The 27,697-nt window shown below is 38.1% G+C and overlaps 1 protein-coding gene across 6 annotated transcripts; it reads left to right on the top strand.

Moving 5' to 3' along the window:
- The first annotated feature begins 1,893 nt into the window (after positions 1 to 1,893).
- On the top strand, positions 1,894 to 27,123 carry Tmem74 (transmembrane protein 74). Of its 6 annotated transcripts, none has more exons than XM_005008212.4 (4): positions 1,894 to 2,004; positions 3,377 to 3,502; positions 3,591 to 23,569; positions 25,984 to 27,123. In XM_005008212.4, exon 3 carries the CDS (start codon positions 3,753 to 3,755, stop codon positions 4,662 to 4,664), a length of 912 nt encoding a protein of 303 aa, XP_005008269.1. In that variant the 5' UTR covers positions 1,894 to 2,004; positions 3,377 to 3,502; positions 3,591 to 3,752; the 3' UTR covers positions 4,665 to 23,569; positions 25,984 to 27,123. The 6 variants fall into 6 exon arrangements, with proteins under 6 accessions (XP_005008269.1, XP_023417449.1, XP_012999495.1 ...); XM_063257782.1 differs by lacking the exon at positions 1,894 to 2,004 and having other exon boundaries at positions 2,014 to 3,502; positions 3,591 to 22,810; positions 23,364 to 23,569; XM_023561681.2 differs by having other exon boundaries at positions 3,377 to 23,569.
- Positions 27,124 to 27,697: the final 574 nt, after the last annotated feature.

Here is a 27,697-nt window from a genome sequence, read left to right as displayed (position 1 = left end):
AAAAAATTAAACAGCAAGAAAATGAAAAATTACAATTGCTGAAATTTTAAAATTTAATAGATGAACCAAACAGCATAATTGAGACTCTTGAAAAGCAGTTATAACTATAAAATAACATGTTTTGGATCATTTATTAGACAACAGACACTCCTCTAAGCATTTTGCATATTTCATTAAATCATCCTCGTAATAGTCAAACAAATAGGAATATTGTGATCCCTGTCCTACAGAGAAGGAAATTGAAGTTTTATAAAACTTGTTTCAGTCATATTGCTATAGGGGAAGGAAACTCCCATCTACTAGATAGCTGGTAGAAGTTCTTGTTCTAATGGAAGAATGAATTTTAGGAACATGGAGGTTAAGAACAAAATATATTTATTGAGCAAAAGGTTTCCGTCTGAGAGACAGAAGGGTCCTGAGTGGGTTGCCAAGGACCCTATATTTTCTAGGGGTTTCATAAAGAAAACCCCCAAGATGAGGCAGGTCAAAATTAGGAATGAGGTGGGACAGAACTATGGTAAACAAATAAGTTTAACTGTTCAGGTAAAATTGACCAAATCTGGGACAAATGGGGAAGCGAGTCACATACCAAGTGGGCATACTTAAAGAGCAGTGACTTCCTGTAGGGGGTTGGGATGATGACTCCTGGCTTCCTCAAGGTGATCCATACCTATTTTAGATGTTTATACTTAGGGTGTGGTTGCATTTGTTTTGCCTTTTGTTTTGAAATCTGGCCCACAGCAGAGGTGTCTGTGTCCTTCAAGGTTGTGAGGTATCTGGTCTTCTGCACTGGCTACTTCAAAGGCCTAGCCCTGGCTGTCTGCCTATAATATTTCTAACTCGGCAGCCTGTAACATTCTGCTGTTGATGGGCAGTTTCTTGGATTGAAAAACTATCATAATACACTTGTCATAAATAAATAGATTTGACTGGCTAAAAGAAAAACATGGGAAGAGTCAGTTGTGGTAATCCCAGCACTCACAAGTTTGAGGCAGGAGGATTACCTCAACTTCGAATCCAGCCTGGGATACACAGTGCATTCAAGGCCAGGCTGAACTACATAGTGAGACCCTATCTCAAAAAACCTGGGAGAGAAAGAGAGAGGGCAAGACTAAAAAAGAGGAGAAGGAAACAGGAAAAAAGACTTTGAAGGGAACAGGTTGCAAAGTCCCCGGAACCATGAGCTTATGACCTCTGTCCAACATAAAGGAAAATCAATGCAATAGTTAGTATAGGAAAGACAAACAACGAAAACAAGAAACGGGAGCATTTATTGAAGCTACTCACAAGCAGCTGAGTACCAGCAATCGAACTCATGCCCTAGTGCTTGTCAGGCAGGCGCTTATGCCGCTGATTAAATCCCCAGCCCCCTCATACTGTTTTGACTCATTATCATTCCTGCATCCCACAGATATTGCACACTGCACTAAGCAGAGTAACTTGGTGGAAGGACAACTTCCTCCTCTGAGGTCACCTTCCCTCATCTATGGGGAAAGCAATGGCTTTGGAAGCAAATTCCTCGATGCCATTTTAGAAGTGGCCGTTCATTGACACTGTACCTTTGCTTCCTCCTCTGAAAAATGAGGATTAATAAAATCAATCTATTTTGATGACTTCTTAACTATGAAGACAAAACATGCAAATTACCTGGCAAGTTGTTGTAACTAAATACACACTCCTTCCAGCCAGTCCCTCCCTCATTCTGTGACCACCCTTGAAGTTGCAGGACCCCAAGGCAAGAGAGAAGTCATGGCTTTCCCCAGTGTAGGTAGGATCTACAGTGCAAGAGGACGTAATCCTGCCCCCAGGAGCCAGGCGGGATGCTCGGCGCCCTAGACTACAACTCCCAGGATGCTCGGCGGGAGGGGCCTAACCCCGCCCTCAGGCCCCGCCCCCGTGCCCAGCCACGCCCGGCTCCCGGCCTCGCCCACCCGCGGGCCCTGTCGCTGCCTGGTGAGTGCGGAACGTGCTCGGTTGCGGTGCGGCGCGGGCGCCTGGCGGAAGGTGAGTGCAAGAGCCGGCGGCCCGGGAGGGCGCGGGTCTGGTGGGGCGGGCCGTTTCCGAGAGCGGCGGTGCCGGGGCGCCGTCCTTCTCCGCGGCCCCCGGGGACCGCGTGGTCCCGCCACCCCCAGGGCGGGCGGAGGCCTGAGCGAGGCTCGCTCCCGCGGGTCTTTGGCCGAACCCCCTGGGAACCGCGCCTGGCGGAGTCTGGAGCGACCAGTTGCCTGGGCGCCGGCCTCTCCTGCAGCTGGTGCACTGTGGCTTCTGCTGTCTGTGCCTTGCTGTGCGAGCCATCCACTTGGCAAAGCAAGGCTCTAGTGAGTTCAGTGCTGGTTCTCTTGCACTTAGTGGTTTTGGTGGTTATTCTGCTGTTTTGGGCGCGGAGAAACTGACAATAGAAGACTAATGTTTGTTTAAAAATACAAAACGAACAGTCCTTCGATGCACCGCAGAAAACCAGATCATTTCTCCCCCAGGCGTGGAGTGACTTGCTGGGTGGTCTTAGGGAGCTTTGGCCAACCTGCCACTGTTGGAGCTGTGGATTCTGAAGACCAATAAGCGCCAAGCTGTGGGTTAAAATCAGTGCTCACCCTGGATTTGGAATCAAAATAAAAGGGTCCTTTGATTAAACTGAACATAGAGTGACAATGGAAAGTGGATTTCTCTTCCTCAGAAAGGTGATGGAGGCAGCAAAGATGGGCAGCTAGCCTTCTGCTGGACCCAAAGTCCACCCTGGCCATAGTGCAGTAGAAGAGAGGGCAAGTCCAGGATGTGAAGTCCCAGAGGTAACCTTGGAAACAGCTTCTCACCTATTTCCCTGCAACAAACTCTGGGTTTATAATCTGTTATTGTCAGCCTACTTGTAGACTGGGTTTGTGAAATTTACTGAACAGTCAACTTCTTGTGGTTGTTTATTTGCAAACCATAGGAAAAGAGAGAAACTCTGCCCACTAAGACTGGATAAGTGGAAATGGCAGACAGGCACAGCTGGAGCCGAAGAGTGTGCCTGGAGTGCAGGGGTCACCATGACGCGTGCTGGCTGCACCCCTGGGGACTAGCACATACTTGCCTGTGGGGTAGAAGGAAGTACAGGGCCCAGGGCTACACAGTACAGCCTTAAACAGGTGGCTGGTGAACCTGCCATTGGTCATCACCGCAGATCTGCTGAGTTATCACGCTGGGCTCTGGCTCCCCAGGAACCCAGCTGTATGGGCATATGTTAATTAAAACATATCTGCATTAGAATCTGTTCTGACCAGAATATAAACACAGTATAATCAGATTGTTAACAACCCTGTGCTTGAAGTCCTCCAGAGACTCAGCAAGCAGTTCTGCTCAAAGGGGCCCCTGCCTTTCTGCTCCTGTCTTTCTACAGGAAATCTGCCTTCTCCTTGAGGGATTCTGTCATGGGAATGTGTGCGTCCTTGGATAAATCTGGCTTGGTGACGGTAGTGTGTTTTCTCCAGAGACACTGCCACTTCCTCCCTGCTCCTTTTCAAATGTAAGTTTGTCAGTTTGTGGCAAGTCAGATAGTTTGCCCTTTCACATTTTCCTGGCACTAGGACCTCCCCTTCTTTTGCTCGTTTTAGGAGGAATTGGGCAGAGGGACCCTCGAAGTGACTGCAGTGGAAATGGGGTCCTAGAGAGCAGAACTTCTGGCAGTGCATCATCGGCCTTAGAAGTACCAAGTCCTTACTTGTGCTGCTACCGGTGAACTTCTAGAAAATTCTGGGGGCTACCTACGTAGCTCCATGGAGCTCCAGTGCCTTGCTAAGAAAAGCAGCCAGGCACAGCTATGTGACATCATGCATTGGGGTGCAGAAGGATCTCCTGGAGACCAGGAAAAGGCAGCCGTTGGCAGAGCTGCTCTGTGCTGTCAGAAACATTGTGAGTCTGTACCAAGAGCAGCTGTGGTGGAAAGGTCTAGACCTCACCCTTCCCCAGAAGCCCCTTCCTCCTCCCAGCGGGACAGCGCTACTCTGCCAGCCTTCTTCCCAGAAGGACCTCCTAGCAACAGCCACATGACATTAGAACGGAAAGTCTGCCAGTGCTGCAGCCAGGAGGTAGAAACTTCTTTCATCTATGTGGACGAGAATGTCAACTTGGAGCAGCGAGCCCGGAGGTCCCCCTCAGCAAAAGGGAGCAATTGCCCTGGAGACCTTGACTGGGGAAATCCAAGTGACTGGTCCCACGAGGCTGCCATATCCTTGATATCTGAAGATGAAGATGATACAAGTACAGAAAGCACCTCTTCAGGGAAGTCGGTGGACTACGGTTTCATCAGTGCCATCTTGTTCTTAGTCACTGGCATCTTGCTGGTGATCATTTCTTACATCATCCCAAGGGAGGTAACTGTGGATCCCAGCACGGTGGCAGCCCGGGAGATGGAACGCCTGGAGAGGGAAAGTGCACGGTTGGGGGCTCATTTGGACCGCTGTGTGATTGCTGGGCTCTGCCTCCTCACTCTTGGGGGCGTTGTTCTGTCCTGTTTGCTAATGATGTCTATGTGGAAGGGAGAGCTTTATCAGCGAAGCAGATTTGCCTCTTCCAAAGAGTCTGCAAAACTCTATGGTTCTTTCAACTTCAGGATGAAAACCAGCACTAATGAAAACATCCTGGAACTGTCCTTGGTAGAAGAAGATGTTCTTGCTGTACAGACTTAACTCTGACTGAACTTAATGAGAATTTGCCTTGGCATTTTATATGAAAACATGTTTTCTTAAAATTAATAATGACTTAGGGCTGGGAATTTAGCTCAGTGGCCTAAGCGCCTGCCTGGCAAGCCTGAGGTCATGAGTTCAATCCCCTGTACCACACAAAAAAAAATAATAATGATGACTTATTTGCCAAGCAAGAATAATTTATTTCACAAACTAACAAGCAGCAAGTGTTTTGTTCTCCTGAGTTTCTTCTATTTAGAAGAAAAGTCCTTTAAAATGCATTATAAACCACAACCAGCCACGCCTAGCTTTCTGAGAGCTGTAAACAATTAGTCTGTAGTGGGCATAAGTGTCTATTTGTGTAACAAAATAATTCTAATGACCCAATGTACAAACAACTTCTTCTACAAAAATACAGTACACTATTCCTTGGGTATGCAGAAGTTGTATATATAATGGGATTGATTGGCAATCTATTTTGTGAAAAATAAGACTAGTCACATAGTATACATTGAATTCTCAGGTGCTTATTCATTTTCTTGCTGGATTTTTCATGACATAATTTGACTAAATACTAAAATACAGATGTGTAGGTGTGGCTATTTTGAAGCTTGAGAATGTTGGTTATTTTTTTTAAAAACTATAAAAATATATTTAAATTATTCCTGTATTCAGAAATGGCAACTATGTCATTAAACGTTCTATTAAAAGGAAACTATATGAATCATCTAAGAACAGTGTGAAATAAAGCCCCAATGTTAGTGCCAGATATTTGCCAGTGTCCCATGTACTTTTTCTGAGTAAAGTAAAAGTAATTGCTGATATAAAATCCATTTCTGTTTGTGGTTTTGTCATCCTGGTTATCTGTGCTCTTGAAGTCTTTGCCATTTCTCACACCAGAGGGGCAAAGCTTGAGACTTTTTAAAACACACCTTCAGACATCTGACCATTGAGACAAGTCTGAGTCATATGTGGCTGTGGCGTGCTCCCGTGTGGTGTTTCATTGTGGCTGCGTGGCGAAAATCCGTAGCTTGCAGCTAACCTTTGGGACCTTGCCTGGCAGGTTGTGTCACTTGCAACAGCCATTTCCACAGGAGTCTATTACCTCAGCCAAAATATTGCAGTTTGAAGAGAAAGACCAAATGTCCATTCAGTGTCAATAATATCCACCATCAGTGTGCCTCTCAGAACGGTCCAGGCACCCTTTTCACCTCCTTACGTTTCAGCTGCTCAGTAACTGTGCGTTTGCCTCATAAAATGCAGTTTCTTGGTCTAGGAGGCATGAAATGGGCATTGTGATCACATACCCAGCATCCACACTGGCATTGCTACAGTATGGTGGCACTTGCTCAGTAAGACATGGGGGAATGCAGCCTCAGAGATGCCTTGCAGTGTGGGACTATTCCTGAGGAGTTCCCAGCCTCACGCACGCTCTGGGAGTTGTCACTTTAATCATGTGTCTGAATTTGTTCAGTCAGTGAACACTGTGGAACATGTGGATGATGCTGGTTAGCAGTGTGGGAGTCAGGATATTATGTTAATCAGCACTTGTAGGTGTCAAATCCATTTGATGAATAGGGTACCCGTGTGTTACTAGGAGTCTAGCTAAAGTGCAAAAAGAGTGGATGGGGGGCAGATATGTGAAGGAAGCATGGGAAATCATGAATTTTGTTTTCTATAGCTGGCTCACTGTGCTTTTTAGATATACTTTGTGTTTGACTCTGATTCTCATGCCATATTTTCAGTTATATAAATTTTATGTCCTTAAGGTTTATAAATTGTCCAGATAGAGAATTTTTATGCCTATATCGTGTACTCTGAGTATCTACTTTGAAGATTACAATACACAGTGTATTAACTATTGTTATTCTATTTTGTTTTGAATATTTTTTCCATAAAATAAAAAAAAAGCAGACACTAAAAAAGTAAAAGATTGAACCAGGTGTGGTGGCATACTTCTGTAATACTCAGGAGGCTGAGGCAGGAAGATTGTTGCAAGTTGAAGACTAGGCTGAGCTACAAAACAAAACAAAACATTGTCTAGTTCTAGCCTGCATGGGTAGCTACTTTGGATGAGGCCGAGGCAGAAAACAAATAATCTGCCTGAATATGCAACCAGGTCTTATCTGGGATAAGAAAAAAAGCTAGAAATGACATCATAAAATCTATGTGTTTATTCATATAGCCCAAATGAGACTAACTGTGTTTTGTTTCCATTTAGCAATGAAGCAGGATTCATTAGCCAAATGGAAGACTAAACTGAATTAATATATGGCCAGTTGTCGTTTGATGACACAGGGTGAAAGTCTTCAGTTCTGTAATATTGATGACAAGGGAGAAAAGCCAGCACTTTTCATCTGGAAGTGTTTAATGAATCTTGCTACCAAATATGTAGAAAAACTATTTAGGAAAATATATACCTATTCAAGTGGGAGTGGGGAGCTATTTCTTTCAGAGAACTGTGTAAAAGTTTCCTTAAGATTTAAAATTGAAAGTTCAGAGTTAGCAAGTTATTTCTATAACACTATAAAGTCTGCTAAAATATACAGCACAGTTCTTTTAAATTTAACTTTTATGACCACGCACCATTCTAGTAACAGGGGTCATCAGAAAAATCATCCAGATGACTCCTTGAGGCTTTTTGACATAATTCAGATAATTCTCTTAACTAGCTTCCCCCTCTATATTTAGTAGTTTGAGTAGTACACTATCTTGTCAGTGCCGGAATTAAAGATTGATGGTTACTTGATTTTGAAAATAAGGGTAACCCAGGCCAAAAACACCTGTAATTTTATCCACCATTGTCTCCAATCTGATACAGAGTGTTTTGATGCTAGAATTACTTTGGCCAGAACAGGTGAAAACTGTTGCAGACATTGCAGAGTCAGGTCTAGGAATCTTCATAGAGATTTGTGTTCTTACATCTGTTGTTATCTGTAGAAGATTTTATTACTAGACCCGGAAAAGCAGATGTTTCAGAAGTCCCATGCCTTAAACTTGTTCACTGTTTTCAAAAATCTCATTTCAGTGTTTCCTCCTAGTGTAGATGGGAAGACAGCTAATCCTTCAGCTACATGAGGACCGGAAAGTAACATGCCTTTCTGTGCTGTTGAGTTCTACATGCTACTAGTGGACAATTCAAGCTTCCTAACGTCTTTACAGAACTACCTATTTAGGACACCTTTAACTGTGGTAGAATCTGCAGTTTTCTTTGCAGTGCTATGGGTTCTTGCCAGCTCTTGGAAGCTCTTGAAGCAGACCATACAATGTGATGTATTGCCCTTTCATATGAAGAATGTCCTCTCTATAGGTTTCCCATTGCTGAGCTTTATTTGTGGTTTATAAGAATATAAATGGGCTGCTTGAAGTGGGCAGTTCTTGGTGGCTGTGGGTGGTGGACCTTGATTTTGTGTTAGCTAGATTCTTACATTGATAAGCTTTACTCTCTGCTTAAAATATCTTGAGTTTATCCCCACCTATTTACCTGTTTTGGAGACCCAGTTCAACCAGTGCTGGGATATATCCTTTGAGGTGCAAATTTAGACAAAGAAACTACCTATCAGAATCATTTGTGTATAACCTTTAAACCCCATAGTAAGGTCAAATGAGTGAATGAACAGTATGCCAATGGCATATGCTGGTTGTCAGTGTCTAGAAGCAGATGGAAATGACAGCATGAAGGATTTTGTGGACAAGTTTTGGAAGCCAAACACTACCACTTCTGTAGCAGTATAGTCATTAAAATAGTCCCTAAATCCAGCTGACAGTCTAGGAGTGGACTAGGTGCTATTGTTGAAGGAAAGAAGGTTATAAAAGGGTCTACATCTAAATTAAAACCTTCATACTCACTATTTCTAAATTATTTTCAGTGTTATTAATGGAGTACTTTTTATGTACTTAAGTTTTTAACATTTCTATCTTTAATGAACATTAATTACATATTTGATTTAGGATGTCCTAACAACAATGTTGAATTTGATCTTTTAGAACTCAAGGATGACTTTGGCCTTTTAGAGAAAAACTGGGTTCTCGCATTCCAATGTGGGGCCATGAGTAATTCACTGACCTGAAGGAAAAGCTCTGCTTTAAAGACAAGGTGTGTGATGTGATTTGGGGGAAACTCATACCTTCAGACTTTTCCTCTCTTTTTCTACAAAAATCTACCCAAAGTCTCAATTGGAACACTCGTAAGTATCTAGTGTGGCAGAGTATCATATCATCCTAGTTAATAAGTAACTTACTAGATTTGCTACATTGATGATGAAATTAGTTACTGATACAAGTCAACACTACAGAGGAAGTGTAACGCGTCAGGCTTCAGTTTTCACATCTACTCATTTAATCCCACAACAGTCTTGTTAGGTAGATGGATGTATCTATGATCCTAATGAATGAGCAAAGTTAGAGTTACTATAAAATGTTTTAATTTGCCAGGTCACACTGTTCATAAGTAGCAGAGCTGGAATCTGAACTTAGAATGCTTGACTAGACTTTTAAGGAACTGTTAAGTCAAGTGGCTGAAGTTCCCCACTTAGGTCTGGTTGAAATCCACACTCTTCATCGGTAAAAGACTGTTAACTTCTGTGGTTTTTTCCTGAACAGCCTGCCCTTTCTTCTGCTGGGGCTCTTTAGTGATGATAACTCAGGTTATCATTGATAGCTCCTTTTTTAAAAAATGGCTATAGCACTTAAAATCTGCAGTCTACAATTCAGTCACAACAGGATGTTTTCTATTAATCACTGATTTGTGTATTCGTCTTTTTAAAATTTTCCAACTAGACTTTAAATGCAGGGCATGTAAGGACATATTTTTTTTTAGATTTTCACACTACCTAGACCAATACTAACTCACACTAGCCACATGGTGACAGTTCATGATGTGCATAAATAGGAACATGATCCTTCGAAACACATGTCAGTTTGTCTCAATGCTACCAGTCTGTAATCCTGGTTTTAAATGTAAGAAAATAAGCAAAAGGGGGAAAGTCACATGTGGAAATTTAGAAAACACGACCCTAAGGAAAACATAAAACAACTATGAATTCTGCATGGAAAGCCAAAGACTAACTCAGGACTTATTAAAAAAATATTAACTAGTTTACCATAGTTAATATATACAAATACTCTAACAAGGAATCAAAAGAAACATATTACAATGTTAAACTGGTGTGATTTTTAAACATTAAATTGGGTGCTTATTTTTTCCTTTTTTGAGAAATAATTCACATTATTATGTAAGATGTTATCCTATACATTCAGTCAGAAAATCAGTTAACATGTTTCTTTATGAAACATATTTTAAAGGAATGTATCTAAAATCTTTAAAATATCTCTTCTCCCAGGTATCCTACTTCAAGATTATTTAGAATTGAAATATTCTAAGAGATGGGTAAGAATTGACCTACAAACATTATTGCGTTAACTAAAAGAAAAAAACTATAAACAACTTCACAGCTCAAGGAAGGGGAAAGGGGATGCTCAACCCATGGAGTGGATTGCAGTAAAACCACTAAATCTAATTTTCAAGTATTTTTAAAGACAAGAAAAATGCTCATATAATAACATGCAGTGAAAAAGTGATACAGCTTTTGCTCAAATATATCTTCTAATTACAAACTGATTTATGTATGCATAAGAGAAAACAAACCTTAAAATGTAAATAATGTTATATCTAGAGTGAAGTTTTGTTAGTTTTTTGTTGTATTTTTAAATTTGCCTTTTTGAAATTTGCTTTAAAATTTTTCTTGACAGCATCATTTTCTATTTATTTATTTATTTATTTTTGGTTTGTCTTTTGTTTATAAACAAAGCAAAAGAAATGATACAAAATTTCAAAAAATACATAAACACTAGTTAATATATTGCATATTGTTATCTTAGAAGTAGTTGTTCAGGTTACAAGATTTCAGCATGAAAAAAAATAATAGGAGCATAAACTTACGTTTGATGAATTTACAGAGATTAGTAGTATATTTATGTATCTTGTACAGATACATACATATCTATATATATATATACACACATACATGCTTGCACACATATATCTGTATGCCTATAGACATATAATCTTTTCCCTTCTTGTTCTCCTTTCCACTGTCCCAGTTGCTCTTTCCTTTTGATCACTTTCTTCACCTTTCATTTTCACAAGATCTACTGTACATTTTGAATCTTTTTACTCTTATAATGACTTTTTTATACTAGGGAGACAGTACAGTATTTACACATATGAGTTAGATTTATGTCACTTGTGAGTATGGTCTCAAGTTGTATCCATTTATATATAAAAGCTTAAAGTTTATCCATCTTTATAGCTGAGTAATATCCCATTGTATAAAAATGCCACATCTTTTTTATCCATTCCTTGGTTGATGACATTTGGGTTGTTTCCAAAATGAAGCTATTACAAATTGTGCTGCACGTAAACCATGTAAACATGGGTGCACATATATCATTGTGCATGATGTTTTAAATTCTTCTGAGAAAATACACAGAAAGGCAATGACTGGATTGAATGGGACTTCTAATCCTAGTTTTTTGAAGAGTCTCCACACTGATTTCCACAGTAGTTGTACCAGTCTACATCCTCATCAACATTTATAATTGGTTGATTTCTTGATGGCAACCATTTTTTTTGAGTGAGATAAAATCGCAATATTGTTTTAACTTGCATTTTGCTAATGACCAGTGAAGTTGAACATTTCCTCCTGTATTTATTTGCCATTTATATTCCTTTATCTGAGAAGTGCATGTTCTTCTCAGGTGCCCATTTTTGGGTTGGGTCCTTGAATCTGGGGTGCCTGATGTTTTTCAATTTTTTATATGTTATACATATAAGTCCTTTGTCTTAGGGATACTTGGCTAAATTTTTTTTGCAAGTTTTCTTTTCATTTTGTTGATTTCTTTTGAAGTGCAAAACTTTTTAATATGATAAGACACCAGTTCATAGTTTGAAGTACTTCCTGTATGGCTTGCATTTTATTCATGAACTCTTTGCCTATCTGTATGTCTTCAAGATTTCTTTTTTTTTTTTTCAAGATTTCTACCTACCTTGACTTCCAGCAGATTTAATGTTTCTATTTAATATTTAGATCTTTGATCCATTTGACTTTAGTGCATGGTGATAGACACGGGGCTAGTTTTGGTCTTCAGCATGTAGAAAGCCAGTTTCTACAGTACCATTTACTAAAGAGGTTATCTTTCTTCCAGTGAATATGTTTGGCCCATTGTCAGAGATAAGGTGGCTGAGTGTCTTTGTAGTTGTATCTGCATCTTCTAATCTGTTCTATTCATCCTCAGATCTGTTTTTTTCCAGTACCGTGCTGATTTTGCTTGGAGCTTTGTAGTATAATTTCAAGTCAAGGATTGTAATACCTCCTACTTTGCCTTGGTTGCCCAGGATTGCCTTTCCTTTTCTAGGTCTCTTTGGTTTCCAAATAAATGTTAGGAAAGTTTTCTTTAGATCTGTGAATTATGTTAATGGTAATTTGATCAGGCATTAATCTGTATAGCAATTTTGGAAGTATGGCCATTTTCACTGTGTTGGTTTTTCCTATGCAAAAGCAAAGGATATCTTTCCATTTTCGAATATCTTCTTCAATCTTCTTTTTTAGAGTATTATAGTTTTCAATGTAAAGATCTTTTACATCTTTTTTTAGGTTCCTAAATATTTCATTTTTTTTTGATGCTACTGTGAAAGCTGTTATTTCCATAATTTCTATCTCAGTGAATGTGTTGTTTGTGTACAGGAATGCTATTGATGTTTTAGAATTGGCTTTGTATCCAGCTACACTACTGAATCTGCTTATTAACTCTGTCTTTTCATGGGAGTTTTGGGGGGCCTCTATGTAAAGTATCATCATCTGAAAATGATAATTTAAACTTCTTCATTTCCTATCTTTACTCCTTTTATTTTTTTCTCTTATCTAATTGCTCTGGTTAACATTTCCAAAACTATATTGAATAGGAGGGTGTTAGCAGACATAGTTGCCTTGTTCCTGAATTTAGAGTGAAAGGTTTCAGTTTTTGTTCTTTTAGTATGTTAGCTGTTTGTTTGTCATAGATGGCTTTTTATCAAATTGAGGTATAGAACATCTATTCCAATTTTTATCAGAAGCTTTTTCTCTATCTATGGAGATGATCACATGATTTTTGTCTAGCTCTATTGATATGGTATATTACATTTATTAATTAGCATATGTTGACCCACCCTTGAATTCATTCATGGGATGATTGCTGCTTGGTCCTAGTGTATAATCTTTTTTTTTTTTTTTTTTTTTTTTTTTTTTTTTTTTTCCATTTTTACCGGTACCGGGGATCAAACTCACGACTGCCTGCTTGCAAGGCAGGTACTTATGCCGCTGAGCTAAATCCCCAGCCACCTAGTGTATAATCTTGATAGTTCGTTGCATTCTGTTTGCAAGTATTTTATTGAGAATTTTTGCATCAGTGTTCATTAAGAGATTGGCTTATAGTTCTCCTTTTTGGTTGCATTTTTCTCTGGTTTTGGTATCAGGTTAATCCTTGCCTTCAAAAATGAGTTAGAGAGAACTGCTTAGCTTTCAGTTTCATTAAAGAGTTTTGAAGAGTTTTGGTGTTAAATCTTCTCTAAATTTCTTATAGAATTCAGCCATGAACCCATCAGGACCTGGGCTTTTCTTTTTTGGTAAGTTTTGAATTAAGTTTTCAATTTCAGTAACTAATATTGGGTTATTTAAATTTTTTTATGTCTTCCTGATTCAGCTTTGGTGATTCATGCATTTCTAGGAATCTGTGCATTTCCTCTGTGTTTTCCAGTCTATGCTGGAAAGTAGGGTAGGTGTTGATAATCTGAGTTCAATGTAGGTGTTGATGATCTGAATTTCCACAGGAGCTGTAGTAATTTCAGCCTTTTCATTCCTCATTACATGAAATTTTATTCTTCTTTCTTTTTTTATAAGATTGGCAAGGAGTTTATCAATTTTGTTTATTTGTTCAAAGAACAAACTCTTCAATTGGTTATTTTTTTTGCTTGGTCTCAATTGTGTTAATTTTTGCTCTGATCTTTATCATTTCTTCCCTTGTATAAGCTTTGGTCTTGACTTGCTCTTTTTCTAGAAGATTGAGGTACAGCAGTAGGTTGTTTACTTGTGCTCATTCTGTTTTCCTGATGGGAGAATTCAGTGCTGTATATTTTCCTGGTAGGACCACTTTCATTGCATCCCACAGGTTCCATTATGTTGTATCTATCTTGTCATTGAATTTTAGATATTGTTTAATTTCTTCTTTAATTTAATCTGTAGCCCATTGCTTGTTCATGAGGGTGTCCCTTAAATTTCCATGTGTTTATGTAGGTTTTGCAGTTTATTTTGCCATTAATTTCCAATTTCAATGCACCATAGTCAGATAATATGCATGGGATAATTTCAGTTCCTTTGCATTTATTTAAGCATGTTCTATGGGCTAGTATATGGTTTATTTTAGAGAATTTCCCACGTGCAGCTGAGACGAATGTGTACTCTGATGTTGTTGGGCGGAACACCTGTTAACATTTAGTAATCCATTCGTACCAGCTTTTGTTCACAGGTTTGATTCAGTTCTGTTATTTCTTTGCTGACTTTTTATCTAGTTGATCTGTCTCTTTGGACAATGGAGTATTGAATTCTATTACAACTGTGTTATTCCATATGTGATTTTTCATGACTATTAATATTTGTCTTATATAGTTGGGTGTTCTCATAGTTGGTACATATTTATTTATGATTTTTATCTCCCTCTTGAATTTTTCCCCTAACAAGTATATAGTGACCTTATCTCTTTTGATCATTTTTGGTTTAAAGTTTATATTATCTGCAAACATAAGAGCTATTCCTGTTTTTTTCTGGGTTCCTATCACATGGAATTATGTTTTTCATCCCTTGACTTTCCTTGTTTAACTGCCTGCCCTGCCTAGTGATTTCCTTTTTTTGTTGTTCTGGGAATTGTGGTCATTTTTATCTCTAATATGTCTGTCAGTGCACTTTCTAGAGTTGGTTTGGTGGACATAAATTTCTTCAGTTGTTCTTTGTTATAGAAGTATCTTATTTCTCCATTAAATTTGAAAGAAAGTTTTGTAGGGTACATCAATCTGAGTTGAAAGCTGTTTTCTTCAGGGCTTATAATACTTTACTCCAAGCTCATCTTGACTTGATGATTTGTGTTGAGAAGTCAGCCGTGATTCTAATGGGCTTTCCTTGATAAGTGAGCTTTTTGTTTTCTTGTAGGCTAAATTTCTAAGATCTTGATTATTGTATGTCTGAGTGTAGATTTATTTTGGTTATAGCTGTTTGGAGTTGTATATGCCTCACTTATCTGTATATCACAATCTTTTCCCATGCCTGGAGATTTTCTATTATTACTTCTGCAAATATGTCATCTGCATTGACTCCTGCATTTTCATTGACACCTATCAGCTTATATTGTTTTCTTTGCATCATCTTGGAGCTGGTGAATTATTATTTCTCTTATTTTTTTAGGAGTTCTTTCCTTTTATGATTGCTAACTCTGATCATGTCTTTAAGGTCTGAAAGTCTATCTTCAGTTCCATTCAAGTGGTTTTACCAGCTTTCATGGAATTTTTAATTTCCTGGATATCTCTGAATTTGTTTCATGCATTCTATTTCTTTCTTATATTTATGCAAGGTTTCCATCATTTTCTTTATTCTGTATTTTTAATCTATATCTTCTCTAGCTATGCTGAGCAGTTCCTTTAGTAAGACAGTCATTTCTTTCTTTATCTGAGATTATTTCTAATCTGATTCCCTCTGTAGCCTCATGGATTTGTTTCTTTATTTCACTTGTTATCTTTTCAGAAATTTCAGATGTATGACCACCAGTGACCTCTATTTTGATGTCTCCTGTACTTGTACTTGTTTCAGATGGGCTGGGTACTTGAAATTGCCTTTTGGCTTTTTATCATTTTTGGGGGTTAGTATTTTGTTCTTTTCAATCCCCCTAGTCTCAACTATCTGTCATGTATGTCCTGTTAGGTGGCTGTTATTCACCCAGTTACTGTGTCCTACAGTATAGGAAAGGGGACAGTCACCTGAATTCCTCCTGCAGGGCCAGTTGGGTGAGTCCTATATTCTTGGCACTAATCTAGGAGCATTGATGTGAACCAGCCCTTAGCATATATTGTTATTGTGGCTTCCAAATGTTCCAGGCCACCAGACCCACCTATCCATACAGGACCCTACTATGTCACTGGAGATTTCACAGGCCCAGTCAAGTTTCTCTGGGTGGGAAGAGGCTTCACTGGCACTCTCACTAGCCCACTTGGGGTTCTCTTATGGAAGAAGGACTCACCCATACTCTCACTGGCTTGTCAAGGTCCTCTGGGTGGGGGAAGGGTTCACTGAGGCTCCTGTTGACCCACTGAGGTCCTTTGCTTTGGGAGATGACTCACTATGCTCTCACTGGCCTGATGAGGTCCTCTGAGTGGGGGAGAGTTGGCCAAGGCTCCCACCAGCCCACCAAGGTACTGCAAATGGTAGGAGGGGTCATTGATGATCCCCTCAGCTGCTGAGGTCCTCCAGAAGTGGAAGAGAGTTGGCTGGTGATCCCATTGGCTGGTGAGTTATCTGGGTGCAGGGGAGGGGTGGCTTGTGCTTTGAATTTTTAACAAACACTTAAATAATTCAGTGTGTCCAATCGTAATTCAAGGAGTTTGTAAATTTTAGCTCATTTTTAATTTAAGCTTCATAAGAACACAGTGAAGTAAGTGCTGCTGTGTCATGTCCTTTCTATGGACAATGAAAGTGAAGCACAAAGAGGTTACAATTGTTTGCCACTGAACTACAATATTAAAAAAACCTTCAAAGCCAAAAACAAAAACAAAATAAAAAATTTAAATGGAAAGTAACAAATTATGAATTAATTATTTTGAACTCTCTGTTCTAATGTAAGAATAAAAAGTAACATGAAGAGTTCAGGTATGCACTAGGAAAGTGATTCTGTTACCCAGGGCAGTTACCATGGAATGTGTTACATAGGAAGACACAGGAACCCAACTGGAGGGCATCAGTGTGAGACTAGTTCCCCCCTGCATTGAGGAAGGTGCTCTCATGATTCCTACAGGGTCAGTGGGTCAGTTGTTAATGGAAGTAAAATGGATATGGATGACCTGTGTGCTCACTAATTGCATTTATACTTTCTCCCTTTAAAGGAGTTACAAAGGTGAGACTGCTTCCTGTAAATATGATAACTTAGATGTTTTTGGCCTACAATTTAGAACAGTGAATGATAATCTAAATTTTTCCAAGAAGAGTCTGCTTACTTCTCCGAGAGCAGCAAAAAATGTACAGACTGATTCAAAAGCATATTCTCCATTGTTTTCTATCAATTTAGAAATAGGGAGGGTCTGGAAGGAGTGAATATGGGAGACATAAGTTGACCCCGGAGGAGGTCAACAGCTTGAGGGTAAACAGTAGACCAGGCTGGCAACGTTTGCCCAGGAAAAGCCCACAATTATTATAAACTGCAAAAGCTGTGGGGTTTACTCCTTCTGCATAGTAGGCTATCATTGGAGAAATCCAGTGCAGTGCCCATCATATTGTAGAGGGTTTGATCAGGTGCTCTTTTCACAAGGGTTTTATGAAGACTGAGCCATGGAACAACCACAGAGCAACTTCATTTCGGGGCACCCAGTGTCAGCCTACCACAGTGACTGGATAGGATGTGGCCCTAAGAGACATTTGAAGAGGTGTGCAGGCTAGGTCTAGACCCCCTGAAAAGTCTAAGCCCAACCTTGGAAGGAGCTGGGGGCCCTGCCTTCCATGGAGAGAAGCCAGATCCATAATATGTGGCTTTCAGAGGAGGCTGGGTCTGGAGATGCTGGCATTCAGTGCAGCAGTCTTCTTGAACCTCTGCTACACAACTGACAGCCAGCACTGAGCTCAGTGGTCTGGTTGCTTTTGCAGTCCACTAACATGACCAGTGACATTGGATAATTACCTAGCCTGTCATGTAAAACACAGGCTGCTAGAGCAAGGGAGCCACCTCTTAAACCCATGGGCTGTAAAGCTACATGGAGAAAGCATGACTTAGGATGCACAGAAGGACACAGAAATTGGGAGCTGCCAGAATGACTACAACCTTAAAGCAGACACCATTGATCACCCACATCCAGTGGGAAGGGTAGAACAGGATTCAACATGTGAGTGTGGAAAAAAACAGTTTTACAAATGACTCATCTCCCCCATATCTGCTGGATTCCAACCTTGCAGACTAACCCTGGGAAGAAACCGCTCATTCAGAAACGTGGAGGAGAGTTTTTTCACTCATTTTCTTTTTTCCCTTCTACAGTGATATTTTTCTTTTCTTTTTCTTAACTTTAAATTTTTTCTTATTTTAAAAATGTTGTTCTTTTTCCTTGTTTTTTTTTTCTGTTACTTTTATCTAATTCTACTAATTTCCTTTTAATCCTTGACAAATTTTTATTTCACTTTTCTCTCTTTCCTATCTTCTATTGTTTAATTTTTAAAATTTTGCTTCTCTCATTCTCTTGTTTCCTGCACCTTCTCTCTTTACTAGGATAGCCATTAAACTTTACTAATCTTTAGATAATTCTGTTGACTTCTATTGTTAGGAGAAGTATAGTGATTGTATTTAGTAGATATTATATGTCAATATTTGGTTCGTCTTAGTGTTTATATATAATTATATATCTCTTTTCCATGTTTAAGTATGGTACATTATTGGTTCTTGTGGTATATCAATATCCAGTGTGTCCTTGATGCTATTATTGTTACTGATTTTGTTTCTATTAACATAGTTGGTGTTAGTAATTTGTTTTTCTATGCATACTAATAGGATTGCTTTTGTTTTGCCTCAGTCCATTCCTGGAGAACTGGATGCTGGACCAATTACACTGTATCTTCCCCTCCTAAATTAACAGAGGGAGCTGGATCTTGGAACAGAGGCAAAGGCCTATAGTTATCTATGCCCATAGTGCATAACTGAAAAGCACAATAAAGAGACCACTATATGAGCAAAATGTCTTTCACATGCACAAACAAGACAATAAAACTTGAGGAAACAGCGCAACAAAGTGTCTCAAAAAACTCCCGCAAAGCTGATTCATAAAGCATTAAGAGGAAGAAAATCAAAGTCAACATAACTGAGTTATTCTACCTGATAAAAGGGGAGAAAAAATCAGCAAGGCACTTAGGAAGTTCAAGAAGATATAACTCAATAGATCATGAGCTTAAAATGAGTGAATTTACAGAAGATACTAATAAAAGCTAGCTGAGCTAAATAAAATGACATAAAACATGAATAACCAGGTTCGCAAAAAATCAACATCCATAAAATGATACCAAACAGAAATTGAGGAGAGTAAAATTTCTATTGAGAGTGTGAGCAAATGAATTTACCAATGTGAGGACAGAGAGTTAGAACTATACTTTAAAATAATAAAAGTACATGACAAATGGATCCAACAGCTCCTTAGATGGTGCAAATAAGACTTGAAATCAGTAAAAAATCAGAAGACAGCACAAATGTCATTAAAAAACTGTTTACATAAAAGGTATTAGAAAGCTTTCCAGATGTGGGAAAAGAATGTAACATACAGACAACTGAGGCATACGCAGTCTCAAACAGGCACAACCAGAAAAGAATTTCTCCATAACTCATTGTAGCCAAAATCCCAGAAATGCAAGACTAAGTCACAATTGTAAAAACAGAGAAAACCAAAAAAAAATTTATATCATTTATGGAGAATTATAGGAAACTTCTCAGCATAAATCTTAACGGGTTGGAGAGCTGTGATAACAATGCCAAAACATCCGAATGGATACATCAGCCAAGGGGAGTAACGTGGAAGAAAAACAAAAAGGAATTAGGAAAAGGGGCACAGTGTGATGACAGGAGTAAGTCAGCACCTTTCATTAGTAACTCTGTGAGTGATTTCAGTTTCCCAATCAAAAGACAATTTTCAGAACGGATCAAGAAAAAAAATTCATTTGTATCCTGTATACATGAAACACATTTAAACCAAAAAGAAATTCATAAATTTAAAATCAAAAGATCATATTGGCTAAGGGAATAATTGAATGGGAAGACATAATGATTGTAAACATATATGCACTTAACACTAGTATACCCTACATCATAAAACTTAATATTCCTAGACACAAATCAAGTAAACATCACAGTTATAGTGGGGAATTCCAGTAAAAGAAATATCAAGAGTTGAAGTCCAAAACTATGACTTAATAGTCATCTACAGTATTCTGCTGAAAAATAAAATTTATGTTCTTCTTGGAAGCATGGGGAGCTTTACCCAAAATAGACTACATTTTAACCAATAAGGAATGCTTAAATAAATGAAAAAGTATTAAAGTTATTCTATGCATATTAACAGATCATAGTACAATAAAACTGGAAATCAATAGCAAAAGAAACTGCAGTAACTACATAAGCACATGGAAATTAATGCATTCTTGAATATTCAGTGGGTCACAGAAATCAAGGAAGACACTTTCTAAAATTTATACACTTTCTAAAATCAAGCGATAATGCAAGTATAATGTACCACAACTCAAGGGACACAATGAAAACAGTCCTAAAAGGAAAGTTTTGATTCTGAGTACCCACATCATAAAAATAAAGTGAGCCCAAATAAATAGCCTAATGGTGCACCTCATGATTCTTGAAAAACAAGAACAAACCCAAAGCTAGAACAAAGAAGAAATCACAAAAATAGAGCAGAAATTAGTGAAACTGGGACACCTCAAAAAAACTCCACAAGTCAAGGAATTAAAGAGCCAATTCTTCCAAAGAATAAACAAAGCAGACAAACCCTTAGGTAATCTAGCCAGAAAAAAGGAAAAGACCCAAAGCAGTGCCATTAGTTATGACAAAGTTAAAATCATAACAGACACTGCTGAAATTCAGAAGATTAGTAACTAATTTGAACACCTATACTGCATAAATTGAATCAGAAGAAATTGATTTCTAGATGCATATAAATTATGAAAACTGCACCAAAAAGATATAAAAACCTTTAATAATCCAAAAACAGGTAATGAAATTGAAGCAGGGGGTAAAATAACTACCAACTACTAAGAAAATCCCAGAGCTGATAGATTCATTGCTGAATTTTACAAGAACCCTAGGGAAGTTTTAAGGCCAATACTCTTCAAACATTTTAATAACATAATAAATTTGAAAGAGAAGACATACTCCCAAAGTTTTTCCCATAAGCTAGCATTTCCCTGATTCCAAAACCAAACAAAGATCCGAGCAGAAAAGCTAACCAAAACATAATCTCTTTAATTAAAAAAACCTCAAGAAGATACTGGAAAACAGATATGTCATTCAAAAGATCATGACCAAATAGGCTGCATGCCAGGGATGCATGGATGGTTCAGTATATGCAAATTAATAAATGTAACCCACATAAAAGAATAAAAAAACCACATGATTATCTTAGTATATATAGAAAAAGCTTTTGACAAAATTCAACACTATTCATGACAAAACACCAAATAGGTATACAAGGACTCTGTTTCAATCTGATAAAAGCCATTTATGAAAAACCTATTCTCAACATCATATTAAATGGAGAAGACCCATGGCATTCCCTATCAAATCAGAAACAAGACAGATGTTCATTTTCATCACTTTTATTGTGTAGTTTTCAAAACATTAGAACAATCAGACAAAAACAAAATGAATAAAAGAGATACCTAAAGCCAAGGAAGAAGTGAAGTCAAAGCATGATAGTCTACTTGAAATCCCCTCAAAAGTTTCATGAAAAGACTCCTAAAATTAACACCAAGTTCAGCAAGGTTATCAGGATACAAAACACAAAAATTAGTAGCATTCTTCTACATTAATAATGAGCACACTGAGATATATAATATCATTTGCAGTAGCATCAAAGATATGTAGGAATTAACCTAACCAAGGAATTGGAAGACTTCTACAACAAAAATTATGTTATTCTGAAAAAAGAGATCAAGGTATCAGAATATGGCAAGATATTCTACGTTCCTGAATAGACAGAACAAATACAGGTTTTTTGTTTGTTTGTTTGTTTGTTTGTTTGTTTTTACTAAAAATCAAACATAGGACCTTGTGCTTACCAGGTAGGCACTATGTTGCTAAGCTGTATCCCCAGCCCCCAGAACCAATATAATTAATGATACACCGATTTACTGAAATCCCAATCAAAATACCAACAGCATTCCTCACAGATCAAGAGAAAACAATCCTAAAATTTAAATGGATACAGAAAAGATCCAGAAGAGTGAAAGAAATCTTGGGTAAGAAGAGCAAAGCAGAAGGTATCACAATCCCAGACTTGAAGTTGTATTACAAAGTTACAATGATAAAAACTGCATGGCACTGGCAAGCAAGAAAGAAAAAAGACATGGATTGATGGAACATAATAAAGGAAACAGAAACAACAGGGATATTTGGCTATTTTATCTTCGACAAAGAAACCAAAAACACAATGGAAGAAAGCCTCTTAAATAAATGATTCTGGAAAAATTAAACATCTACATCCAGATGACTGAGCCTAAATTCAAATATCTAATCATGTACTCATCTAAAGTCAGAATGAATCAAATAGAATAAACAATCTTCTAAAGATATAGTAGGTAAAACTTGAAGCCATAGTTTAACAAAGAATTTCTGGAGAGCTCTCAGTCACACAAAAAGTACATGAATCAGCAAATAGAATCATATCAAACTGAAAAGCTTCTACACAACAAGGGAAACAACCAACAGAATGAGAAGATCACTTACAGAATTGGGAAAACATTGCCAGGTTCTCCTTGGACAGAGGACAAATATCTAGGATACATAAAAAACTGAAAGAAAAAAAAAAAACAACTAGATTCCACCAAAATAAAAGAAAAAGGTAAAAATTGGGCAACTGAAATAGAACATCTCAGAAAAAGTACAAATTGCCAATAAGTACATGAAAAATGTTCAACATCACTGACCACTAAAGAAATGCAAATAAAAACCATATCAAAATTCCATTCTACTCCCAAAAGAATGACTACCAGCAAGAAATCAGTGCTAACAAATGCTGTGAGTTTCTGAGGGAAAAAGAACTCTTCTGCATTGTTGGTGGGAATGTAAACTGGTGAAAATCAGTACGGAGATTTCTTAAAAAGGTAAAACTAGAAATTCTATTTCACCTAGCTATACCCCTTCTAGGTATCTTCCAAAAAAGAGTTAAAGTCATCATGTTACTATAATGCATGCATATTCATATTTATAAGAGCACAATTTAATACCTCTATTTTACAAACAGCCTATAAGCCCATCAATAGATGAATGAATAAAGAAACTGTGGTATTTATATGCAGTGGCGTTCATAAGTAAAAGTATACACCTTAAGACTGTAAGATGGTATTAAGGTAAATAAACCAGACATATGAGCTTAAATATCACATGGCTTCTGATATAAGAGAAACTCAAAATACGAGCAAAATAACATGACAGGAAGTAGGGAGATCTTTTTCAAATGCGAAGGTGTGATAGTTAACTGAATGTGTCAATTTGAGTAAGAAGTGCCTCACTAAATTGGATCAGCATAATTCTGGGTGTGAATGAGGGGCTTTCCTGAAGATTTCTTGGTGTTTATTGGGTGTGAGTGACAGTCACCAGTGGGCTGCAGCCTGAATGGTATGAAAGAGAAATAAGGCTTGTTTCCTGTTTCTTTAGAGGAGCTCCAGTCTTCACTTTCTTCTCAGATGTCTCCTGGCTTCCAGCAGAGAGCCTTCAGTCTTGCATCCCAGACCTTTCGGCCTTCTGATGTGTGCTCCCAAGACACTGCCGTGGGTTCCAGGTCTTCACCTAGACTCTTCAGATCTCCAGTGTGGAGACAGACTTTGTGTGCTCTTCTACACCTGATTCTGTGTGCAGTCATTGTAAGCCAATCTTGTAAATTCTTATATAATTTTATGTCTTGCATTAAATCTGTTTCTTTGGTAAACACTGGCTGATACAGAAGGGCAGCAAGAGACGGAAGGAGGGAGACAGGGGGAAGGAAAAGGTTATAACAAAGAATTGAAAGAACAGATAAAAATAGAGCTTTTGTGAATAGGAAGGAACCAAAGATGGAAAAGGCAGGGCGGAGCGGTTGGGGTAACAGATGAAAAACGAATCATGACGTGTTCTGCACACAGGCCCACTCCCCACGAGACATGTAATCATTATGTACTGAAAACATGCACTAAGAGAAAAAAACGAATGTAGGAATAACTGCCCGGGGCAGAGAAATATTCTTTAAAGGCTCCCCCACCACCACCACAGGCCTTTCCCCAGACCTTCCACGTCCTGTGGCTGTGAATATTTTATGTAGTGATCTGATGGCAAATAAGTTTTAACCAGTTTCTTTGCAATAGAGAGTAATTCATACATTTTATAATCATTGAAACATAGTTCATAAATAAATTATCTAACTTTCGGAAGGTTTGTGTGATGCTATAAATGTCCTCATGTAAAGGCTAAATAGAGAGAAAAAAAATCCTCACCACTTGGAAGAGCTTTAGAGCTGCATGTAATTTGAACAGATAAGGAACAGGAAAGAGTAACGTTTTTTCCTGTGGCTTTTGTGAACAAAGATTTTGCATATGAGATTATCAGCATCCAGGTCCAGATGATTTTTCTGGGCAGGAATAAGAAGGGTAGTTTAGAGGCTATTAAAATATTCCCTCCATGAAGATGATAAAGGCATCTTTCAGACAGGGCCTAGATACAGAGTTATAATTAAAGTTTTTATTTGAAAGAATAAAGTAAATAATTTTCATAGGCCATTAATGAGAGTTTGCATCTAGAGCATGCTTACTGTACCCCATCCTCTGTGCAGATCTCTACACTTATTATCTCACTTAATCCTTAGGACTGAGGTATAGACAGATTAGATAACTCACAGAGAGATCAAGTAAGTGGACAGTCCTAGGCGGGAGCCGAGGTTTCTGACTCCTGAAACCATGTTCTGAACTGCAGAGGCATACTGGTTTTCACCCTCAAAAGTAAAATATGGTATTGGTTGTACTGTATATGTTTATTGCACTGATGTAGGAATGACGACAAAAGAAAATAAGATAAATGAATTCAATTATGTTTTTTTCAAATAAAACAAGTATTTCGCCAAAATAAAATAGTGAAATTTAACTACTACTACTACTACTACTACTACACACATACACACACACCATTAACAAAGGATCACCTAGGAGTAAATGGTGACTTCTAGGAAAAGTATTAGGCAGATGAATTTTTTCTCAAACAAGAGTTTCATAATACTCAGAAATACAAAGACAAAGCATGTCCTGGAAATTCATTTAACCCAGGAATCCAGTAGCTATTGTATCCACACTGTAAAAAAGAGAGTATCACAATCAGAGGAGGCTCCTTTAACTGACATATTTGTACAGGTATAACCCAGCTCCCTAGCCACCAAATCATCTTTCCCTTCTCCTGGAAGCTACTTTTGAGTGTTGGACCAGCAAGTTTTCGGGGTTACAGCACTTCTAGGATAGTTCATTATATATCACGGTGTGGAGTTACATCACTATACCCTTTCCAGGCAATGACACCCTTGGCTAGAGTTTCTATCAGACCCCAATCATGGGGTATGACATTCCTGCAGCCAGACTCAAAGTGACATGGAAAGAATTCTGAGAAAGCGCAAGGAGAAAATTGCATCTCTTCTAAGGATAGCTCCAGGCACTTAGCCAAATTAAGGTTAAACTAAGGTAATATTGCAGTCAGAACAGGAACAAGCCCCAAGTATATTCTGCCTCTCACCCTCCTGCCAATGGATGCTTTCTATCCAAACCGCACTCTGAATGGGCGTGCTAATAATCTGGTTCTCCTTTCGGCAACTCCTCTCCTAAAATGGCATCTGTAAGCAGCTTGTGTGATCCAGATGTGCTGGCCACACATTTTCGACCCTGGTGTACTTGATTTTCAACCCTGAGTGCCAGCCCTAAAAGACTAACTCACCTTTGTTCTCCTTTATCCAAGATAATTAGTGGTTCCCCTGGGAATCAAGTGAAGCGATCTTAGCCCCATATAGACTCTTTGCCAATGTGCTCTGAATGTTATAGTGGAACCCTTCTAGACAGTGCTTTGCATATAGTTCTTGGCTGCCTGAGATACACAAAATTGAAATTGTTGTAGGTCAAAATAATGTAATGATTCAGTATATTTATCTCACTCAGTTTTATACAATACATATGCAACAAATTTATATCCAGCCTAAACCCAGTCTCCCTGTTCTGCTCCAATGAAGCATCTAGATGTCTTTAACATTTTATGTAAACTTCTAATACAGTTTGGGTCATGAATGCTGCCCAAAGGCCAATGCCTTGAAGCCTTCATCCAGCCTCAATGCTACACTTTGCAGACTCTTCAGCCTTCCGTCACAGACACTTCAGCATCCTGATATGGACCTGAATGGACAGTGCAGTGAGCTCCAGACTTTGGAAGTTTTTGGTCTCCAGTGTGCAGACATCCTCTGTATGCTTCTTCGTCTAACTGTATGGATGATCATAAGGCAAATCTTTGATTTCTTATGCATTTTTATATTTTGTGTATATCTGTTTCTCTTATAAACCAGAGACTGATTTAGATCTCAAAATTTATTAACCAAACTATAGAACTATAGAATAAGTTCTATAATATAATAGTTGAATCATTGGTAAGTGGAAATTTTTACAGATATTGCCAAATTGTCCTCTCAAAACATTGTAACTTATCCCTCCATCAAGTAGCATTTGAAACTGTTAACTTTTCTTAACAATTAACCTACCCCTTATTAACTTATATAGGAAATACTTTAAACATGGAATTACAGGGCCTGGGGATTTAGCTCACTGGCATAAGTGCCTGCCTTGCAAGCAGGCAGTCGTGAGTTCGATCCCCGGTACAATAAAAAGACAAAAATAAAATAAAATAAATAAACATGGAATTACAGAATGCAATTATAGCTTCCATCCCCTCTTCCCAATCACATAAAACTTTTTCTTCTATTAAGGTGACAGCCATCTTAAATTTAGTGTTTATCATATTCACAATCTTTTCTATAATTTTATGTCTTAATACGTGGATTTTATACATGCATTTTAAATGTTACAAAAATTTTATGCATTTATTATAAATGAATATTGTATGTTATTTGTGTATGTTTTTAATCTTTATATGAATGGATTAGTAATGTGTCATTTGGCAACTGGCTTTCTATAAATCACATTTTATTCTTGTGACTTATCCACATGTACCTATATGGTTTTGATTTATTCCTTTTTTTTTTATTGTATATGTAGGACCTCTTGTACCTGTGAAAATTTTGTTCTTGCTTTCTCTGAGAATGTCTGTAGAAAAGAGAATTTGGGGTCAGAATGTAAATCTTCAGGTTCACTAAATACCACTTTAAGTCCATTTGGCAAGTGCAAAAATAAATTTAAAAACTACAGTGTTTATTTTTGAAAGACTCTTCTCTTAATATATTTGTCATTTATTTGCTAATTAAACCAATCAGCAGAATTCACAATGATTTTTTAAGCCTATATTAAAAAAAAAACATGAAACACAGAAATGAAAATGAAATTAGTTAATTACAATACCTTATTAAGTGTGGGTGACTAAGAAATAAAAGTCACTGATGCCCAGTAGGCACTTTAATACAGTGCTATAGGGATAGGCGGGCATAAGAAGGTCGTAGCTGCTGTGGCCCACAGGGCTCTCGAACTTCCTGGAGTGAGGGCCATGCAAAATAAAGATAAGACACAGCAAGCTGATGGAGGGGCCCAGGTGGTGGTCAGGCTGCAGATGTGGGAGGCAGGAGTTCAGCCCTCTGCCCCCGCAGCTGCAACAGGTAACCCTATTCTTTCTCTAGGCTGGGGGTGAATAACCTGAGCAATAGCTACTGCCAAGGCCGCCTCCCGTACATAGGGGAGGCCCATATCTGTACAAATCAGAATTATTTTAGACAGCACCAATTGTTGAATGTTTAACTTGCTAGCCCCTGTCTCATTTATAATCCTCTC

The sequence above is a fragment of the Cavia porcellus genome, unplaced genomic scaffold (assembly GCF_034190915.1).
Source record: "Cavia porcellus strain 051 isolate PalLab524CR breed Dunkin Hartley unplaced genomic scaffold, mCavPor4.1 scaffold_10, whole genome shotgun sequence".
NCBI lineage: Eukaryota > Metazoa > Chordata > Mammalia > Rodentia > Caviidae > Cavia > Cavia porcellus.
Note: the sequence above shows the minus strand (reverse complement) of the source record. Positions and strands in the feature narration are given on the sequence as shown.